Source organism: Urocitellus parryii, chromosome 15 (genome assembly GCF_045843805.1).
Source record: "Urocitellus parryii isolate mUroPar1 chromosome 15, mUroPar1.hap1, whole genome shotgun sequence".
Taxonomy (NCBI): domain Eukaryota; kingdom Metazoa; phylum Chordata; class Mammalia; order Rodentia; family Sciuridae; genus Urocitellus; species Urocitellus parryii.
Genome location: NC_135545.1, coordinates 7,953,885 through 7,976,846, shown reverse-complemented (window position 1 = coordinate 7,976,846; position 22,962 = coordinate 7,953,885). Strand labels below are relative to the sequence as shown.

At 42.6% G+C, this 22,962-nt stretch overlaps 1 protein-coding gene and 1 long non-coding RNA gene across 2 annotated transcripts; one reads left to right on the top strand and one right to left on the bottom strand.

Annotated features, from left to right (window-relative positions):
- Window positions 1-1,440: 1,440 nt before the first annotated feature.
- LOC144250518 (uncharacterized) lies at window positions 1,441-22,433 on the bottom strand. The gene is made up of 4 exons (XR_013342499.1): window positions 22,355-22,433; window positions 18,837-18,959; window positions 2,344-2,379; window positions 1,441-2,155 (listed from the first exon to the last, which is right to left on the bottom strand). It is a non-coding gene; the product is annotated as an uncharacterized LOC144250518 (long non-coding RNA).
- LOC144250427 (vomeronasal type-1 receptor 4-like) lies at window positions 14,680-15,588 on the top strand. The gene has a single exon (XM_077793253.1). It carries the CDS (start codon window positions 14,680-14,682, stop codon window positions 15,586-15,588), a length of 909 nt encoding a protein of 302 aa, XP_077649379.1.
- Window positions 22,434-22,962: the final 529 nt, after the last annotated feature.

Sequence of the window (22,962 nt, the reverse complement as noted above, 5' to 3'; positions counted from 1 at the left end):
TGTTAGCCTTGCCAGGAAGTGAAAGAGCTTCCCCCGTTTTGTCTCTGGATGCATATCTGTTCATTGGAGCACATAGTTGTCTTTATGCATGTGGTGTAGAGTGCGCTTTGTGATTTATAAACACAGTGTGGACGGTGTAATAAGGTAGTAAATACACCCATAGCTTCCACTATTTAAAAGACAGTCCTACCAAGATTATTTTCATTTCACGCTCTTGCTAAAATTGAAACATCTGACAGAAGTTCCTGCTGTCCTCTCTCTGTGCACTAGTGGGACAGACACCATCTCAGCCTGGGTGTTGAAATCCCCTTCTGCTGTTTCCATGCTGCCCACCCTGTTGTTCTGTGTCCTGTCGTGGGTTGAGCTTGTGTTCCTTCATTTCCCTCTTGATTTTCCCTCCTGGGAGGACAAGAGTAGTGTGCTTGGATTCCTCAGGTCCCAGGGTTTCTCCTCTCTGCAGGGGTCCTCTTTCCTCTGCTCCCCTGCAGTGGGGCTGATCCCACCCATCCATCCAGGCTGTGCAGACTTGGGGGCATAATGTCCAGATGAGAGCCTGGGATTCATCCCTGGGCTCCTAGCCCCTGCAGGGGGAATCTGATCTTCATTGATACTGAAGAGAATGTTGTGAATAGATCTAAATGATGAAGTTATGAAAGATTTGGGATTGCTAAGGGCAGGTGTCCCGGGAAGGAGAGAAGATGGCTGAAGAAAGATCTCTGCTAAGAGTGAGGAGGGGGTAAGCCACACCTTAGTGAAACTGGAAAATTGCAAATGATCAAACATTTGAGGTTTCACCTGCAACCATCAGAGCATGTGTTCAAGATATGGTGCACTTTCAAAAGTCAGAGTATGTTCACCACAGTCAAAATCAAGAGTCATGATTTTAAAACAATTCTAACTCATAAGCCTGAATTACATAGTTGGTGGGAGGCACAAATGAGCCTGTGGAGGAACAGGACTCCATCACTGTGGGGGATCAATAGTTAATTTGAGTGCTGCTTCCTTAACAGGATAATGAGTGTGGGATCATTGCAGTAGAGATCATACTCAAGCAGGGACTGTGTAGCCTGGGTGGTGAAAGTGACCTGAGAATGTTCTCATGGACTTGCTCAGTGTGGAGACACATGGGGAATTGACCAGAGGTCCGGGAGGGAATGAAGGACTATGGTTCATGTGAAGAACAACTGGCTTAGTGTGAGACTGACCAAGTATTCTAAAGTATCCCTAAGCAAATGAAATAGTGAAATAAACTCCAGAATCCAATAAGAGAAATTGAGATGTTAACCTAATTAATTTCAATATTAACCTGAAAGAATGTCATATCAGTTTTGTTGCAGTTACATTTGTGAAGATTCTCTTTTCTTTTCTCTTTTAAATATTTTTTGTAGTTCTACATGGATACCTTTATTTTATTTATTTATCTTTATGTGGTGCCGAGGATCAAACTCAGGGCCTCACAGGTGTTAGACAAACACTCTTCCACTGAGCTACAACCCCAGCCCCTACTAATTCTTTTTTCATAAAAAAGCATAAGAAACATTCAGATAAAAGGGTGGATATTCCACAAGTTTCAGGTCTCAGGATACAGAGATGTTTGTTGGACTGCATTTATCCAACATGATATGAGTGCTGGTTCTGCTGGGTATTTCCTTCTATGTTGTTTGTCCTGAGCACTGTGGGACATTGAGCAGCAATCTTGGCCTCGACCTCCTGCATGTCAGTAGCTCTGCACAAGTTGTGAGAACCACAAATGACTCAGATTATTGCTGTTTGGCCCATGATTTGGGAGGGAGGTAAAAAGTCCCCACGTGGGGAACGCTGTGTTGGAAGAGTGTTTAGCAGTCACTGACTTGCAGGAAGGGTGTGTGCTGTGAAAACTCCAAGACAGAAGTTCAAGTACACAGGGTCATCTGTCTGTTGGAAGGACCATGCTCTTCAGAGAGGTGAGACTACAGAACACAGGCTGAAGATGAAACCCAGTCTGAGTGCAGAACAAAACTTGCCAGATAAGCTGCACACACGCCTTTCACACAGGACACACATCCCCTGATCACTATCGTAGAATGCAGTGAAGTGGCTCAAAATCCACCTTCTTTCTCTCCTCCTTCTGTCTTCTGTTGTTCCCATGAATTTCTGGAAGCCAGGCCCTGAAACACTAGAGAGTTGGACATTTCATCATCCTCTTCTCCGGTATAGTCAATATTCTTGCAAAGCTCTATTTGAAAATAACTCTAAGTAATTACTCATTTCTTATTGCAGCCTTAGTTTCCCTCGTAAAAGTTCAAATACATTGGAACATTATGATCCTGGGGCAGGAGGGTAGCTCAATGGTACTTCACTTACCCAGCTTACATGAAGACCTGGATTCCATCCCAGACACTGCAAAATAATAATAACAAGATGATGATTCCAAGCAACATAATCTTTGGGGCTTTCCTCATCTCTCAGCTGTGCACTGGTGTCCTGGGGAACTCACTGCTCTTCCTGTTATATGCCTACACCTTCTTAGTTAAACCCCATCTGAAGAAGCACATCGATCCCATAGTTATGCACCTGATGTTGGCCAATGCTTTGACCATCATGTTCACCTTGATACCAGATATAGCATCCACCTTGGGAGTAAGGCAGTTTTTGAACGAGGTTGGTTGTCAGACAGTTTTATTTTTATACAGAGTGACACGGGGTGTTTCTATCTGCACCACCTCTCTCCTGAGTGCATTTCAAGCCATCACTGTTGGTCCCAGTAACTCTAAGTGGGCATGGCTTAAATATAAGCTCCCTACATGGACTTGTCCTTTGTTCCTTTCCTTCTGGGTCCTTAACATGCTCATCTACTTCCACATCATTGAATCCATCACAGCCATTGGAAATTTCACCATGGATGGTCATGGCTATGCTCATGCATACTGTAGAAATAGAAATTTTGGAAAATACAATTCATCATCATTTTTTATTCCCCTGCTGGTTCGAGATCTAGTGTTTGTATTCCTCATGATCTGCACCAGCCTGTACATGGTGAGTCTCCTCTACAGACACCACAGGAGAGCCCAATATGTCCGCAGCTCCCGTGTCTCCTCCCAGACATCCCATGAACACAAAGCCACCCGCACCATCCTCCTGATTGTAAGTTGCTTTGTGTTCTTTTATTTCTCAAACAACTGTTTGACTCTTTATTCCTTTTATGCACGCAAGAAAATCCCAAGTCTGGGTGGGCTTACTAGAGCTTTATCATCCTGCTACCCAACCATCTGCCCATTTTTGCTGATGAAAAATAAAAGAACTGTTTCCTAATTCATTCTTTTCAGTTATGAGAATGACAGGTTCCTGTAGGGCAGCTGATGCCTGGTGTGATGCCCCAGGCTTTAGTCTGCAACAGGGCAGGGTCCATAATGATTTAGAGGGGTCAAGAAAGGCCATTTTCCCTTGAGCACTTCAAACTCTACAGTTTGATTTCAGACATTCTACTAGGTTGAAATGCACTCAGAAGACTTACTGTGAACAAATGTATGTGAAGATCACACTGATAATTTTCAAATAGATTACATGTTCTACTTGTACTTTGAACAAAATGTATTTATTTCTACCTACAATTCAAATTATCTTATATGCATCCTTATGGATGTTTTAAAATAGCCATGGGAAAAGGTAAAATTCAAATTGGGGTTCGCATCATATCTGTTAAAGTGTGCTGGCCTAAGAAACTGCTTCTGTGTAACCCACAAATGCACATTGCCCACCTTACATTTTCTAGGCACCGTTTTGGGCCTTGGATTTACTCCAGTGTCCTGAGAGCAATAGGACTTGATAACCTAGAGACTACATAGGGTCTTCATGATGTAGGAAAATTTTCAAAGTTAATATTCATAAGAAACCCCATGGGGGCCGGGGTTGTAGCTCAGTGGTGGACCACTTGCCTAGCAGGCATGAGGCATTGGGTTCCATCCCTGGCACCACATAGAAATAAAGAAAAAAGTAAAGGTATTGTGTCCATCTACAACTAAAAAAAAAATTTTTAAACCCAAAAACAAACTCCCATGATTTGAGGTAATCACTAAAATGTTTTAATACATCTCTTTAATATTAAAAAATGTTATTTATCTGACATATAACTACTAATTAATGTAAAGAAATAACAATATCTAATATATACACTAATCAACAATATGTTCACTAAACATCAAGTAGAATTGTTTCAATCTTTTCACTAAAAACAATTTTATCATTGAAAGACTGACCCAAATTTAATTATTTTATGTAAGATTTTAAACAAGAAATCTATAGTGGCCAATAAGAGCTTCTAACTAGCATGCTGTGACCAGGTTAAACCTTTTAATATGAATAAAAATAATTTTCAGCATCTTTACCCTATATATTCTAACTTAGGGGATATGCTGGCCTCTGGCTGGTAATTACAGGTCTTAGATCCTCATGCCAGTCATCATCCGAAGGCCACACAAACAAAATGAGTAATGAGTTTCACAAAGTGAGAACAGAATCAAACACAGATGTGCTCTGTATATTGAAGGGGAATAATGCCTAATTCCCAGGGCATACAATGAAGTAAGAGCACAGAATCAGGCACAATTCAGGAACCCAGGAGGGAGAACCAAACAAGAGCAGTGGAAGAAATAAAAAGCCTTGTGCTCTGGGAGGAAGTGGGAAGGGTATTTGCTGGCTTTAGGGACCAGGTAACATCCAGATCAGACCAGGAACAGCAGTGGGTAGCCACGCTATGGGAGCGATCTTCAGGCAGACAGGACAAAACAAACCAAGGCACTGAGGCACAGACCTACTGACTTCTCAGAAGACAGTGGAGGGCTTGATCTGGGTGATGAAATGTAACCCAGCCAGGGACACAGGGAACAGAAGGGAAACCCCTCCAACAGGAGGGCAAAACACCTTCCCCAGTGCAGCTCCACCTGCTCCCTGTGGAGATAAGGAAGCTGAGGATCACTCTGCAGGTCACCCTCTGCCCCGAGGACCTGGTCCCTGGATTCAAATCCATGAGCAGAATCTTCCCCAATGTAAACGGTGGCTTTTCCAAAATGTAAAACAAAAATGCAAGCCAAGCAAACAAGACTGAAAAGAAAAAGACAGAGTAAGCTTCAGCTCTGGTGTCCCAGCTGCCACACTAGCCAGACAGGTCTGCTTGGTGGCTCGCCCTGGCTCACTACTGCAGGGCACTGAACACTTCATGCTCCGGACCCAGCTCCCCTCAGAAAGCAGTAAACACCAGTCCAAATAGAAACTCACCCCAAGCAGAGGCAGCATCCTTCACACTAACCTAGCACAGGTGAGCCCTCTTCTCACCCAGTTTCACACATGCATTAGGTTCCTCTTGGTTAGGGAGTTCCTAGTCTAAAAAAGCAAATGTCACAGTGTCTACACTCACATGGATGGGTAACTGTCATGGAAGGCCCACACCCAAACTCCTTCTCCCCTAATTCTCAGACTATTGTGATTCCCCCCACCCTTAGATCACAACAAACTAATAACTAGAAACAAAGAGATGAAGTCCTACACAATGAAAAAAAAATTTAAAAACAGTCAAAAAACCAAGAGAGAATCTGTGTGATCACACTAACAGTCTAACCTTGGCTGCAGAGGAGAGAACCAGTTGGTTCAACCAGCTACAGGAACTTCATAAAGCACCCAGGACATTCACAGCTCATGAAAACAGGGGTGGGGGGAATTTTAGGTGGAAATAAAACTAACACCAACGGATGTTCAGGAAACAGTTCTAAAATGCCACACAGAGGGATGTTGCTTCCAAGGGGCAGCAACATTGGCAGTTGCTGGCTCCAGGTGGGCCCAGGGGCCCAAGGGACTTCTGGGCTCTGTGTGCCCCATTGAGTCCTGCAGCCCCTGTTGCCAGGGCCCCCTTTGTCACTTGCTCCTCCTCCAGCGTGCCTCTCCACTGCAGCTCATTCCTGAGTTCTGAGACAGCCTCTGAGAATTTACTGCAGACAACAGAACACAGCACCCCGCAGAGACCAGAGTCCAGAATCTTAACACATCTCTTCACGTCAAAGACATATTCTCCAGCGGCCACCATCACGAAACACCCCACGAATGGGGTCCTTGGAAAGAAATTTGCTTTCCTCCTCTGCTGGCTAGTCTGAGCTCAGGAGTCCTTGTCTGGGGCTCCAGGGAGCACTGTCTCTGGCTCACAGAAGGCCACCTTCTCACTGTTGTCTCCTGTGCCCCTGGAGAGAAAGGCTGCTGTCTCTTCTTATAAGGACAATAATCCCTCGGGTCCAGGACCTCACCTTCACCTCACATAACCTTCATTATTTCCAACCCCATTTCCAAATGCCACCACATGTGCTTTGGGGAACTTGTGCTAGGAGTGGGTTTTGCTCAACAAGAGGTGACTGAGAGATTCATATTTGCCCATCCATATTTACTGGGGAGACGCTCCGTGGCCTGTTTTAGATGTATGGGATGCAGGTAACATGTATGGGTTCTCTGATGGGGGATTTCTTGGGTTACTGAAGGTCACAACTGGGTCTCTGTGCGGGCTCCTTGGCATGCTGGGTTCTATTTGTAAACCTGGACCTTGCTGTTTGTTCTTTGGGGAAGGTTGCCCTTTAGGTAACAGCAAGGGGTGGTGTGAGAGGCAGGGCCTCAGCCTCAGTAGGTCTGCTGAACAAGCTGGTTGGGCTTGGGACAAGGGTCCTAATCAGCCTTGTTTCATTTTTTTAAATTTAATATTTATTTTTTAGTTCTCGGCAGACACAACATCTTTGCTTGTATGTGGTGCTGAGGATCGAACCCAGGCCGCACGCATGCCAGGTGAGCGCACTACCGCTTGAGCCACATCCCCATCCCGTTGTTTCATATCTTACATATAAATAAGTATATGTGTCTGTAAGTACCTGTGTGTGTACACGTGCCTCATCTCTACGTAACACTTGCCTGCATTGAACGATATGTAAAAAGTCATGGGTAACTCTTACATTTGTTAAGGTTCCTGCATTGTTTTTTCTTTATTCTATTTCGTCTTGTGTCTGCCTTTCTCAGGCAGTAGGTGACCAGGAAGTTGATTTCCATGGAGTGCCTGTGAATCTCTTCCCCTCCTCCATGAATCCCTGAAAATTAGGTTCTTGTTTTGTGGAATCTGATTTTGTTCCCCTTGACAATATTCAAGGGTGACACAATGCAATCTTAGAGGCAGATTTCACAATATGTTGTTTTTTAGAGCTGATGAAGAATTGGTGTAAGTTGCTATTTTTCTTTACTAATGTACAGCCTTTAATATTGGGGAGTGTAGAAAAAAGGGTTAAGGATATGATATATTTTCAAGGCTGTGCACACAGAGAGTTGTGATTTAGGATTTAGTTTAGTTCTTTTTTTAGTAAAATTTATTGATATCACCAGTTTAAGGTTCACAGGCTTTGTGAAATGTAGACTTCCATTCACCCCTGTTCACATGGGAGCACAGCATCCCTCTCTCAATAGCCCCCATTGTGGTGGAATCCTTCATACTTCATGAAGAGCACATATTGTCACATTATTATTATCCAATCCTGTTGTATGCACCTGGGTTCACTCTTGATGATGTTCATTCTGTGACTCAGTGTGTGAACAGGGGTAGGAGGGAGGGATTGAACCCAAAACCATTGTTTTTCTGAGCTGCATCAGCAACCATTTTGCAAAATTTTATTTTGAGACAGAGTGTCACTTAATTATTGAGGCTGGCCTTGAACCTGTAACCCTCCTGACTCAGGCTCCTCCATGGCTGGGATTACAGGTGTCCACCACTATTCGAGTCATACTCAAGTCCCTAGTGTGGGTGTGCTGTACAAAATTACAGCTGTACATTCCCTGCTAGATATTGTCTCTGCCATGATCATGGAGGTGGCAGTTGGCATCTGCACTGATGCTGGTTTTGTTTGGGTTGTTACCACTCAGTGTCCACCGCCTACAAATCCTTGACCCCTGACTGCCATTCTCCCCCTGGTGCAATTGATGTCACACAGGTCCCTCTTTACACCAGGCATCCCTATCCGTGCAGACACATAATGAGTCCCTTGCTGGTGTCTCTCTGTCAGGTCGATCACATACTGTGTTACATCTCTGGTGGTTTCACCTCCCAGCTCAACCTCCTGGCGGCCACACTGTGAGCCACTTCCTCCGTTCTGGGCCCTCCAGGCTCGGTGGGCATTGCCCCTTCTGCACTGTGGCCTGGAGCCCTTCCCTGTGCAGGAAGGTGGCAACTGTGGAGCTCTTGCTGTTGTCTTCTCTCGGGATTGATGTACCTAGCCTAATTTCTCTTTAGATCAGAAGCCAGCTTATCACAAGTTATGAAGGATTCGTTTCTGTTTTCTGTAAAAATATTAGGATGTCTGTATAGCCTGGCCAGAATTTGATGTTGTAAAGCTGCTTGGAAGGCCTGCCCGTGCCTTGAACTCACCCATGCCTGGTTTTCCCTGACCAGATAACAACCCTCTCCAAAACCTTAATGGCGTCTCGTAAAACTTGGCTTTCCCTGGCCAGATAACGACCCTCTCTGAGGCTCTAATGGCCTTCCTTCATAAATCCTGATGTAGGGGCCAGCAAAAAATATGAACTAGCCTTTGTGTTATGCTTCTCATAATTTTGTTGCCTGTAAGATCTCGAACCCCCTTCTGTGTAACTTTCTGGGCTATAAAGCTGGGCTTCTAGAAAGATTAGCCGCTGTCCTTGGCTCCCAGGATTTTGTTGGGAGAGGCAGCCCAGGCAGCCGAAATAATAAGCTTGCTTTACTTTGATTTTAATTGGTGTCAGTGTCTTTTCTTGCGTCATGGTCTAACAGGATCACTGTGCTTGTGTTGCCCGTGGTCTATGGTCAATACCAGTTTCCTGTAGGTGCCATTTTCTAGATGAGTCAGTTGGGAGGATAAATCTGGTCCCTGTTATTTGTTGCTTGAAAGTATGGAGTCTTTTCAGTCTCATGGCTCACTTGACATTTATTTGTACACAGTGCTTCCTTGGTTGGGACTCACTGCTCTATCACTTCATTTCTCTCATGGGCTTTCCTGGCCTTCCTACAAGGACCTCAGCTTCCTTTTCAGTGGCAAGTAGAAGAGCTGGGAGTGGGTGTCCTGGTCCTCTTCCTCACCTTCAGATGAAGCACCCATTGTTTACCAGATAGGCTGTTTCCTCCAGTGTTGTCCAGGGTCGATTTCATTCCAATTACCCAAGAACCTATTTGCTTTTATTATATTATGTGCATTTGCAAATATATCAGAATGAATTCCACCAATTCATAAAATTATACTTCACCAATAATAATGTGATACCTAAGTAGGAATGTTTTTCAATTCATCCTGTTCACCAGCTCAGCTTCTTAATAGTTGATTTATGTGTCTCATCAAACTTTCAAGTATTCAACTATTATTTTGTTATAATTTTCTAACCCCCACATTTTTTTCTCTTTCCTTCTGCTACTCTGATGTATAAATGTGACACTTTTGGTTTTGTCCTACTGGAGTGAAACTTTCTTCATTTCTCCTCAAGCCCATTCTTCTGTGCTGTTCCCACTGGGTACTACTTACTGATCTATCCACTAGTACACTGACTTTCTCAACTGCCATCCATTCCTCCATTGACAATTTCAATTTTGGTTTCTGTGTTTTTAAACTCTATAACTTCCATTTGGTTATTCATTATATCTTCTATTCCTTGGCTTACTTTCTCTTTTCAAATATCAGCAAGTGTCAGTATTGCTAAGTTGAAAGTTTTGTCTGCTACTTTGAACATTTTTGTAATAATTTGAACTTATTTGTTGACTCATTGATGGGTGTGTATTGATTGCTGTTCTCCCTGCAAGGGGAGATTTTTCAGCTCAAACTTCAACCCCATGACCACAGAATTCAGCTTACTAGCCCCTCTCTGCTGCAGAGCCCCAGCAGGTGGCCTCTTCTGAACACAGACTCACCAGAATGCAAAGTCTGGGTTTGGACAAAGGAATCTCAGTAGCAGGCCACATCTGACTGAGGAGGCTTCTGAGTGGAAGCTAAATGTTCAACCACACTATGTTTATTACATAATGGTTATGGGTAAACCACTTTTAACACTAGGAAAATATTCAAACGTGTTCTTAGTGAGTTTTTTATGCTGCACACAAGGATGTTATACTTCAGAACCTGTGATCATATTTATATTCAACAGAGAATGTGTTTTATTTCCCTCTTTATTCACATCATCTGTGAATTCAGGGTTCCAGTGTTGGTTCACAGCCTTAGCGAGCTATTCAGGTCCAGCCCTAGAATGAACATATGGAATTTTGGAGAGGTCCCCTATGTTCCTTAGCACCAGATGCATGCATGCACAGGTAGGGTTAAGGTTAAGAGTTCATCAGGACTTCATGGGATCCCAATTTGTAACCCCTCCATCTCCATGAGTGTTAGGGTGGAACGATGGCACTTTGTGACTTTGTGTATCCCATCTTGAAGGAGAAGCATATTTTTTTGTTTTTTTACAGAGAGAGAATTTTTTTAATATTTATTTTTCAGTTTTCAACGGACACAACATCTTTATTTGTATGTGGTGCTGATGATCGAACCCAGCGCCACGCACATGCTGGGCAAGCGCGCTACTGTTTGAGACACATCCCCAGCCCAAGAAGTACTTGGACAGAATACTTTTCTTTTATTTATTTATTTTCATGTGGTGCTGAGGATCAAATCCAGGGCCTTGATCCTCACATGCTAGAATATGAGCATTCTACTGCTGAGCCACAATCCTAGCCCCAGTAGAAGCAAATTTTAAATTAAAGATAGAATGACACTATTTTGAGAAATTCAGAACATTTTCTAATGATTTAAAACAATGCAGATGTACAAATAAGGAAGAATTAGATGGACAAATTAGGTTTTTTGGAGTTCAAATGTGCCCTCTGCCCTACGCCAGGCCTGTACCGCATGGAGCCTGGAGGAAGCTCAGATACACTTTGGGTACCGGAGGCACAGAGATCTCCCGTGGAGCACCCAGCATGTTCTCTGGGGTTCTGCTCAGGGGTCAGCTTGGATTGAGGGCTATGGTCTTCTACATTAGTTGCCTGGAAACCATTAGTGGCTTTTTAGACTCCTCAAATTTACTTCCTGAAGCAGTTCAACCAGGGAAAACATAGCCTCAGGGATGATGTAGCACTCCTAATTAATAAACCTAACCATTACACCCAGAGACTCACTGTGCTTTTGGGAAAAGATCTGCTGCTCCTCTGGGTGCATCGAATGGTTCATGGTAAACAAGGACCTTGAGGCATCAGGTGACAAGGTGATGGACGATCCCTGGGAGGAGAGATCCAGTCATTCTGTACCTGAAATTCAGGCTGTGCAGGTCAAACGCCGCCTTTCCAAGAAGCCTCACTGTGTTTGGGAGGCCAACTGCCTAGATCAGCGGCCCTGCAGCTCTCAGGTTTAGGTGAGCAGGAAGCCCTCCTCTGTATTCCCTTTATCCTGTCTGAGCTTCTGCACAGACTTGGGTCATTTCTGATTTTTCTTTCTGACATTCTTGCTACAATGTACCTATATGTTCTTCTCTTTTAGTTTCTAACTCTAATTCTCTTTTCTTTCATTTATGCCTGTGCTGTCTCCATTCTTTCCTTTCTTGGGTACATTAGAATCTATTACAGCTCTGCATATCTGTCCCTGTATAAATCATTTGAATTTTATTTAAAGTATCTGACACACATACTCGATGTGCAAATCTTGAGTTTTCTCTTAACATATAGGTAACATTTCCATTCAGTTCCATGACAATCCTAGGTCTCCTGTATACTGTGATTTTTCTCATGCTCTTATCTTCTATTTCAATGGCTCGACAGTATTTCAAATGTATTTATTTACATTTGAAATAATGTACACCCAGTTTCATTTTATTCACCTCTTTTCTACTCTACTCAGTCTTATGTGTTTTCATAGCAAACTTCTACAAACTTTTCAAATATTAATGGACATTTATTGCATTAAAATACTAAACTGAGATTAATTTATTGCATCTTTTCTAATTGGCAGCTTAACATCCTTTTATTCTATATTACATCTGTGGTTCCTCTTATTTTAAGCTATCTGAAAGGTATCATTCAGAACACTCCCTCCTTGCTTCACAAGTGCCCCAGGGGGATTGGTGAGTATTTCCAGTGACTGCAGGTGTAATGCTTTTTAAACATTAGTAGAGAGTGTGGTTTAATTTGATTAATTTGTTATATCCTGTCATTCTTTTTTAGATTCCCTAATTTGAAAATGTCTGGTTAAAAATCTCCCACTGTGACCTATTAATTAACCATGTTTTTACTTCATATGTGATAATATGTGTACTCGAGCTCAAAATTTTAAAACTGTGCTCCTGGTAATGGTGATTAGTGACAATCTCTGTCTTACTTTACTTGCTAGACTTGCCAGAAATGAAAGTGCTCTCATAATTGGTCCTATTTGGATGGATATTTATTAATTTGAACAATTGTAATTGCATTATGCAGATGTAGAGAGTAGATTATGCAGGTGTAGAGAGTGCATTATGATTTTAAACACAGTGTGGAGTGGTGAAATGCTGAAATGAGGTAATTATTACACCCATAACTTCAACTATTTACAGACTGTTCTACCAAGAATATTTTAATTCTATGCTCTTAGTTAAATTGAAACATCTGACACAAGTTCCTGCTGTCCCCTCTCTGTGAACTGGTGGGACAGAAGCATCTCAGCCTGGGTGTTGAAATTCCCTTCAGGCTGTTTCCACGCTGCCCACCCTTTTACCCTGCTTTGCAACATGTCTGTGTCCTATCGTGGTTTTAGGTTGATGTTCGTCCATTTCCCTCTTGATTTTCCCTCCTGAGAGACCAAGAGTAGTGGGCGTGGACCTCCTCAGGTCCAGCAGGATGTTCTCCTCTCTGCAGGGTCCCCTTCCCTCTGCTCCCTGCAGCGGAGCTGATCCAGCTTATCCATCCAAGCTGTCAGACTTTGGGGTGTTATGTCTAGATGAGAGCCTGGGAACCATTCCTGGCCTCCTACCCCTGGCAGGAGGGAATCTGACCTTCATGATACTGAAAGGAACATTAGGAATATAACTGGATGATGAAGGTATGAAAGACACAGGATTGCTAAGGGCAGGTGTCTAGGAAGGAGAGAAGATGCCTGAAGAAAGATCTCTGCTAAGAGTGAGGAGGGGGTTAGCCACGCCTTAGTGAAATTGGAAAATGACAAATGATCAAAACATTTGAGGTTTCACCTGCAACCATCAGAGCACATATTAAAGATATGTGCTTTCAAAAATCAGAGTATGTTTACCATGGCCAAATATGTTAAGAGTCATGATTTCAAACAATTCTAACTCATAAACCTAAATTTCAAAGTTGCTGGAAAGCCCAAATAAGCCTGTGGAGGAACAGGACTCCAACACTGTGGGGGATCAATAAATAATTTGAGTGCTTGTCCCTTAACAGGATAATGAGTGGGGGATCATTGCAGTACAGATCATGCCAAGCAGGGATGGTGATGAAAGTGCATAGTTTTTACCTACTAGCCTGGGTAGTGAAAGTGACCTGAGAATGTTCTCATGAACTTGCTCAGTGTGGAGACACACATGCAATTGACCAAAGATCCAGGAGGGAATGAAGGAACAACTGGGTCCGTGGGAGAAAGTATTCCCAAGCAAATGAAAAAGTGAAATAAACTCCAAAATCCAAGAAGTGCAGTTGAGACATTAACCACATCAATTCCAATATTAACCTGAAAATATAGATCATTTCTGGTGAAATACCATTGGTTAATCCATTCATTCTCTTTCCATAAGAAAACATTTATAAACATTCAATCAAAAGTTGTATTTTACATATGTTGCAGTCCTCAGGATACAGGGATGCTTTGTTAACCTGGGCTTATCAACCACGGTTGTAAAAGTGACTGTGGTGCCCCAAATTCCATATCCTGGGTGTTTTCCTGAGCACTGTGGGATATGGAGCAGCAACCTTGACCTCTACCTCTTGCATGTCAGCAGCTCTGCAAAAGTTGTGAGAGCCATAGATGTCTCAGATCACTGCTGTTTGACCCATGGGTAGGGAGAGCGGTGAAAACCTGTGCTGGATGAGTGTTTAGCAGACAATGACTTGGAGGAAGGAGGTGTGCCATGAGTACTTCAAGACAGAAGTTTGAGAACACAGGGTAGCATGCCTACGAGAAGGATCATGCTTTTCATAGATAACAGACTACTGAAACGTAGGTTGAAGATGAAACCCAGTCTGGGGCTCAGAAGAAAACTTGCCTTATAACCTGCATATTTGTCTTTCACACAGGCCACTTGTCCCTGCTCAGTACCCTAAAACGCTGTGATATGGATTGAATTCCACCTTCTTTCTCCACCTACTCTTTTGATATCTTGTTCCCAGGAATCCTTGGAATCCAGGCCCAGGAAGTGTCTAAGGAGACCCTGATATGAAAGAAAAATGGACATTTCATCACCCTTTTCTCCTCCTGCAATGTCAGTATTTTTGGCAGAAGCTGTATCTTATAAATAATTTTAAGCGATTATTTGATTTTTTCATTGCAGGCCTAGTTTACCTCATGACAACTTCTAAGCCATCATCAAGATAATGTTTTTGGGCTGTGGGTATAAGCTCAATGGTACTGCACCTGCCCAAAATGCATGAAGACCTGGATTCCTTCCCCAGCACTGCAAAATAATAATAATAACAAGATGATGATTCCAAGCGACACAATATTTGGAGTTTTCCTCATCTCTCAGCTGTGCATTGGTGTCCTGGGGAACTCACTGCTCTTCCTGTTATATGCCTACACCTTCTTAGTTAAACCCCATCTGAAGAAGCACATCGATCCCATAGTTATGCACCTGATGTTGGCCAATGCTTTGACCATCATGTTCACGTTGGTACCAGATATTGCATCCACCTTTGGAGTAAGGCGGTTTTTGAACAAGCTTGGTTGTCAGACAGTTTTGTTCTTATACAGAGTGACACGGGGTGTTTCCATCTGCACCACCTCTCTGCTGAGTGCATTTCAAGCCATCACTGTCAGTCCCAGTAACTCTAAGTGGGCGTGGCTTAAATTTAAGCTCCCTAAATGGAAGTATCCCTTGTTCCTTTTCTTCTGGGTCCTCAACATGGTTGTCTACTTCCATGTCATTGAAACCATTACAGCCATTAGCAACTTCACTCTGATTGGTCCTGGGTATGCTCATGCTTACTGCCAAAATAAATACTTTGGAAAACATAAATCACCGTCATTGTTTATTGCCATGCTGGTTCGAGATCTGCTGTTTGTGCTCCTTATGACCGGCACCAGCCTATACATGGTGAATCTCCTCTACAGACACCGCAGGAGAGCCCAGCACCTCCACAGCCCCCGTGTCTCCTCCCAGACATCTCCTGAACACAAAGCCACCCACACCATCCTCTTGCTTGTAGGTTGCTTTGTGTTCTTTTATTTCTCAAACAACTGCTTCTCTCTTTATTCCTTTAATGCACGCTATAAAATTCCAAGATCAGAGGGGATTAGTGGAGCTTTATCATCATGCTACCCCACCATCTGCCCATTTTTGCTGATGAAAAATAATAGAATGGTTTCTCAGTTTACATCATTCTTCTGAAAACGAATGTGACAGGTTTCCAAAGGGCAAATAAGGGCAGATCTGAGGCCCAAAGATACAGTTTGCAGCAGGGCAGGGTCCCTAATGTTTACATGGGAAAAGAAAGGCCATGCTGCCCTTGAATACTTCAAATGGCAGAAGTGTGAGCTCAGATATTCTATAAGTGTAAAGTGCACTCAGAATTAGAAGACATAGTGTGAACACATGTACAGAGACAACACTGATGACTTCCACTTTTATTTAGTGTTTAAATTGTAATTTGAATAAAATGAATTCATTTATACTCTTCAAAATATTTCATATGGGAGGGATAGTAGAGGATAGGAAAGGCAGCAGAATTCAACATACACTAGTATGGCAGTATGTAAAAATGTGGATGTGTAACCAATGTGATTCTGCAATCTGTATACGGGGTAAAAATGGGAGTTCATAACTCACTTGAATCAAATGTATGAAATATGATATGTCAAGAACTATGTAATGTTTTGAACAACCAATAATAAAAATTAAAAAAAGAAAAAAAAGAAAAAGATAATAAAAAATATTTCATATGCAGGCTTATTTTTTTAAAACAGCCATGGGAAAATGTAAAATTCAAATTGGGGTTCCCATGATACTTCTATTAAAGTGTGCTGGCCTATGAAACTGCTTCGGTGTATCCCACAAATGCACACTTCCAACCATTCATTTTCAGACACCACTTTAGGGCTTCAATGTACCCAGGGTTCTCAGAGCAAAGGGACTACATAGGCTCTTCATGGTGTAGGAAAATTTTTAAAGTTAATATTCATAAGAAATCCCATGGTTTGAGGTATTCACTAAAATGTTTTAATACATCTCTTTAATATTGATAAAATATTGACATATAGCTACTAGTTAATGTAAAAGAAATGACAATAACTAATATACACAACAATCTAAAATCTATTCGCTAAACATCAAGCTGAATTGTTTCAATCTTTTCACTAAAGACAACTTTATCATTGAAAGACTGTCCCAAATATAATTTTTTTTAAAGAGAGAGTGAGAGAGGAGAGAGAGAGAGAGAGAGAATTTTTAATATTTATTTTTAAGTTCTCGGCGGACACAACATCTTTATTGGTATGTGGTGCTGAGGATCAAACCTGCACTCATGCCAGGCAAGCGCGCTACCGCTTGAGCCACATCCCCAGCCCAAATATAATTATTTAATGTAGGTTTTTAATCAAGGAATCTATAGTGGCCAATAAGAGCTTCTAAATGCATTATGTGACCAGGTTAAACCATTTTAATATGAATAAAAATAACTTTCAACAGCTTTACCCTAAACATTCTAACTAAGGGGATATGCTGGCCTCAGGCTGCTAATCACAGGTCTTAGATCCTTAAGCCAATCGTCATCTGCAGGCCACACAAACAAAATGAGTAATAAGTTTCACAAGGTGAGTACAGAGTTTCAAACACAGATGTGCTCTGTATATTGAAGGGGAATAATACCTAATTCCCAGGGCATACAGTGCAATAAGAGCACAGACCTGCCAGTAGCCACACTTATACCACTCCAATATGGCCTTAGGACAGCACTGGAAGCGGGGACAATATTACAGGTTTTCAGCTTTTTCCAGAGTTTGAGCAGGTTAACAAGCAAAACCAGGGTGGCCACGTGCAGGCTGCAGTTTCTTCAGACTCTAAAAAAGCTAAAAAATGCTTGCTGTACTTAAGGGTCCAAAATCAGCCTTCATTCAAAGCCTGCTTTGCCAGGGGCTAGAAGGAAGTTCTCCTTCAAAGAATAGCCTGACAGTTACAAGAAACAGCCCCCTGGGAGACATCCTGCCTGGGAGACATCCTGCAGCCATCTATCTCCCTCAGACATCCTGCGGCCATCTGTCTTCCTGAAACATCCTGCGTTATCTCACCTTGTGAAGACATCCAGCAACTGCCGATAAGAGAGCTTCCCCATCCCCAGCATATAAATACCCCTCTGTGAACAATAAAAGTTTGCAACTTGATCAGACTCCTGTCTTGCTGTCACCTTTCCTGTCTCTTGTCCCTTCATTCCTCCCCATCTAGGTTCGCTGCCCACGTTGATGTGTCCTGCCGGTCGGGACATGCTTGATTCTTTATGCAATGAGCCCCCACATGATTGGATTTCTCTGGCCAAAGCTTATTTATTGGGGGGTGACTATCTGCTTTGGGATCTCACTGGACTGATAATTGCACTGAACAGGCTGAGAGAAACCAGAGACAAGTCTTTGATGCCCCTTTGGAGATGTTAACTGGAAGTGGAGAATTTGCAGATTTGGAAAGGCAGATAAATTATGATCTAGCAATTTATGATCAAATTACTGCATGTGTCAAAAGGTGTGGAGAAAATTGCCTAATAGAGGTGAATCAGCTTTGGATTTTAGACAAATCTGACAAGGATCAGAGGAGCCATTCTCAGATTTTGTGGCACGTCTCTAAGAGGCAGCCAACAGATCAAAAAGAGACTGGAATGCCTCTGAGTCCCTGGTCAAGCAGCTAGCATTTGAAAATGCTAATAAACTTTGTCAGGAGATCCTCCAACCCAATCGAAAAGGGGGGACTGTTTCTGAATTTATTCACCTTTGTGTGGATGTGGGTCCCACACAGATACAGGGCTTAACACTTGCTGCGACTCTGAACAGGTCCTACAACCTCAGTCTTGGAGAGCCATTCTCACAGGCGGTGTTTGAACTGTGGTAGAACTAGGCACATGGCTCAGGACTGTGAGTCCCTGCGCAACAGGGTAGAGACCTCTCCTGGTTCGCGTAGATGTCGCTACTGGAGAGATGACCACTTGGCGTGGGAAAACTCCGATAGATATGGTGGGGGCAGCTGGCCACCATGTCCAACTTCCTACTTCTCTGCTGCTGGGAAACCAGGGTGGGGCCTGCATGGCCCTCAAACAGTAGGGGGTTACAGTGTAAGTGGGAAGAGGAGTCACAGACTCCTATGTCATTAGGGCCGGCCATGTGGGCTCGTCACTACTACCAGCCGACTCCACAGAGACGTTACAGTTATGGCCAGCTGTGAGAGTAACCCTTAACCCTAAAATAGGGCCAGAAATCAAACTCATTATACAGTCAAATTGCACTACTCAGCTCTCTTCAAGAGATGTATTGGTGCAAGTGACATTCTTGTCTTGCCACTCCACGAATGGCCCAGATGAGACCTCAACAACTCACAAAAGACAAATAAGAAAAACATGATCTCTCAAAATGTTCAAAACACGATCACTCCTTACTTACCAAATGGTGAATGAAACTCTATTATGTAAAGCATTGTGGATGTGTCTTCTGGAAGGAAATGTGGAGACCACATAAGAACGTTGAAGGAGTGATGGCATTAGAACAGGAATAGCAGAATGAGTTCTAAAATAAAGAAGAGAATTTCCATGAAAAAGTGTAGAATAATATCAACAACCCTAAATAGGAAAAACAAAGTCAAACACCATTTCATGTTCAAAACACTAGAAAAACTAGGGATAGTAGGAACATACCTCAACATTGTAAAAGCTATCTATGCTAAGCCAAGGCCACCGTTATTCTAAATGGAGAAAAACTGGAGGCATTACCTCTAAGAACTGGAACAAGACAGGGTGCCCTCTCTCACCACTTCTATTCAACATAGTCCTTTGCGGAGGTCCAGCCCCGGCAGGGGGAGAGAGGGTCCAGGGTGGTCCTGAAGGAGGAGTGGCGTCAGTGAAAGAAGAAGAGTCGGGACAACAGGTTGCAAGTTATGAGCAACCTCCAGAAGACATCTAATTGCCCCTGGAGGGATCTTTATTTTAACAGGTGTTCTTTCAGGTAGTTAATGGATAGCTTCAAAGCCCTAAATTTTTTTGATTTACATAATTTTCAAGAGTTACAATCTTTTCTGATATATTGATTACTTAAGACATTAAGTACATTGTTCAAAATATTTTTCTGTAACCTTAGACAACACAATGAAGCTTTTACGTTTTCACCTCAATCACTAAGTGCTAGGTGACCCAACTAGACTACGTGACTCCTGACCTATTATTCACTTCTAACTTTAAAGCATACCTTATGGCATGTCTCCATTGTATCCTTAGTCTCATTCTGGAATTTTTCCTGCAATCTCAGGCAATATGTACTTTTATTATTGATTCACATATGCCCTGTTATCCATATCATGAGGATCATAAACTTGACATTCCTAATGGTTCTGGTTTCAAGATGGTACGGCCTTGCCGCAGCATCCCCCACACTGTGACCCTGTCAGACAGCAGGTGCAGGAACGCCTTCACCAGTTCTTAAAACTTTAGCCAGAGCAATTAGATGAAAGAAATTAAAGGGATACAAATAGGAAAAGAAGAACTCAAACTATCACTATTTGCCAGCACATGATTCTATACTTAAAGAATCCAAAAAAATTCCACCAGAAAACTTCTAGAATTAATAAATGAATTTGGCAAAGTAGCAGGATATAAAACCAACACCCATAAATCAAATGCATTTCTATACATCAGTGATGAATCCTCTGAAAAACTAATTAGGAAAACTACCCCATTCACAATAGCCTCAAAAAAAAAAATAGTTGGGAATCAACAAAAGAGGTAAAAGACCTCTATGATGAAAACTACAGAACACTAAAGAAAGAAACTGAAGAAGACCTTAGAAGATGGACAGATATCCATGCTCCTGGATAGGCAGAATTAATATTGTCAAAATGGCCATAACACAAAAGCATTATACAGACTTAATGTAATTCCAATTAAAATCCCAATGACATTCCTCATAGAGATAAAAAAAAAAGTCATGATGGAATTCATTTGGAAAAATAAGAGACCCAGAAGAGTCAAAGCAATCCTTAGCAAGAACAATGAAGCAGGAGTCATCACATTACCAGACCTTAAACCATACTACAGAGCTACAGTAACAAAAACAGCAAGAATCAATAAATGGGATGGATTCAAACTAAAACGCTTCTTCTCAGCAAAAGAAACAATAAGTGAGGTAAACAGAGGCCTACCGAATGGGAGCAAATTTTCACCACACACACATCAGATAGAGCACTAATCTCTAGGAAATATCAAAAACTTAACACTGAAAAACAAATAACCCAATCAATAAATAGGCCAAGGAACTGAACAGACACATCTTAGAAGAAGATATACAATTGATCAAAAAATATATGAGAAAATGTTCAACATTTCTGGCAGTGAGAGAAATGCAAATCAAAACTACCCCAAGATTACATCTCACTCCAGTCAGAATGGCATTTATCAAGAATACAAGCAACAAGTGTTGGCAAGGATGTGGGGGAAAAGGCACATTCATACACTGCTGGTGGGACTGCAAATTGATGCAACCAATCTGGAAAGCAGTATGAAATTCCTTAGAAAACTTGGAATAGAACCACGATTTGACCCAGCTATCCCACTCCTCGGTCTATGCCCAAAAGACTTAAAAACAGCATGCCACAGGGACAGCCCCCTCAATGTTTACAGCAGCACAACTCACAATAGCTAAACTGTGGAACCAACCTAGGTGCCCTTCAATAGATGAACAGATAAAGAAACTGTGATATATATATATGGATGGAGCTGGAGAATATCATGCTAGGTAAGCCAATCTGAAAAAAAAAACAAAGATGGAATGTTTTCTCTGATTCCTGGATGCTGAACTATAATGGGGGAAGGGGATAGGAGGGAGGGACGGACTTTGGATAAGGCAAAGGGAAGGGAGAGGAAGGAAGGGGGCATGGGAGTAGGAAAGATAGTGGAATAAGATGGGCATCATTCCCCTAGGTACATGTATGATGACCCGAATAGTGTGACTCTACTTCCTGTCCAACCAGAGAAATGAAAACTCAGGCTCCCTATGTATACTATGAATCGAAATACATTCTGCTGTCGTGTATAACTATTAGAACAAATAAATAATTTTTTTTAAAAAAAGAAAGAGAACATCACTAGTTTCCCCCCCAAACTCTCTGTTTTCCCCTTCTAACCATCCTCAAAGGTATCCACTAACTGGACTAATACCACCCCATCACTATTGTTTTTAGTCTAAATTCTTGCTCATTCATTTCATAAAGTCTCTATTGTGCTTTTATCTGGGAATTCTCAATGGTTATTACTGTTTAATTGTTCTGCTTAATTGAGTTCTATCCTGTGTCTCTGGTGGCGGCTCAGATAGTCCTAGTTCTGGCTTCTGGACCTCTCAGAGGTGACATCACTCTTCCCTATCTGCTCCCTGGTGCTCAGGTGCAGAGCATCCCAGGAGGAAGACACCGCAAGAACCCAAGGACAGCCGGGCGCGGTGGCGCTGGAATGTAATCCCAGAGGCTGGCGAGGCTGAGGCAGGAGGATCTCGAGTTCCAAGCCAGGATCAGCAACTCAGCGAGACCTTGTCTCAAAATAAACTATAAAACAAGGCCTGGATGTGGGTCGGGGTTAAGCGCCCGGGGCTCAATCCCCAGTACCAAAGGGGGGGAAAAAAAAGAACTCAGGGAGAGGAAATCTCCACGGCATCCATCATAGCCTAGCTGGTGACGCAACCAGCCACCAACCCTCCGGGGACACCGGAAGGAAGCCTCTCAGCCCCGGCGTCAGGAACACCCGGCCCATCCTCCCACACGTAGAAAGAAATCAGGTGACCCTGGGACCTACAGGGAATGGCCTGCTGGAGCCGGCCGCCCTGAGAGCCCAGCGCCGGGGACAGGGCACGTCCACGCTGTGTCAGGGGAGCCGCTTCGGCGGGCCATTAACAGTCTCCCTGGAAAACTGCTAGCCCCTTACTTTTGCTTCCTCGCTTTCCGTTTGTTTTCAAGTTTCGTCCCTCTTCTCCCTCAGGTAACAGGTGAGGAGGAAGCTAGGCTCCATACTGTGCGTCTGCGGAACTCGTCCCCAGCCGAACCCCGGAACTTTGGTTCCGTTATATTCTGCTCGCCTGGAAACGATACCCTGATAGAATTTGAATCTAACTCAAAAGATTTCACAATAGTTTGTACTTTTGAAACAAGTGGAAGAATCTTGGCAAATTGCAACATTTTTTTTTATCAATCTTAGAGATTATAAAAAAAAAATCAAAAATACAGAAAATTTGTATTAATCATTTTACATATTTCCAAGGTGCTTAACAGGTTGAGGTGACCTTCGGGCATTTCCTGTAATCATCTGTGGTTAAAATTAAGATTTAGGGCTGGGACTGTGGCTCAGCGGTAGAGCGCTCGACTCGCATGTGTGAGGGTCTGGGTTCAGTCCTCAGCACCACATAAATAAAATAAAGATACTGTGACAACCTACAACTAAAAAACAAAAAAATCAAGATTTAGATTCCTTTTAGTAATGAAATTTTGCATTTTCCTGACACTGATGTCTAGGCCTGACATCTTGCCTCAGAAAGA

Excerpts from the sequence above, each read along its gene's own strand:
- LOC144250427 (XM_077793253.1), top strand. The coding sequence starts at position 14,680 with ATGATGATTCCAAGCGACACAATATTTGGAGTTTTCCTCATCTCTCAG.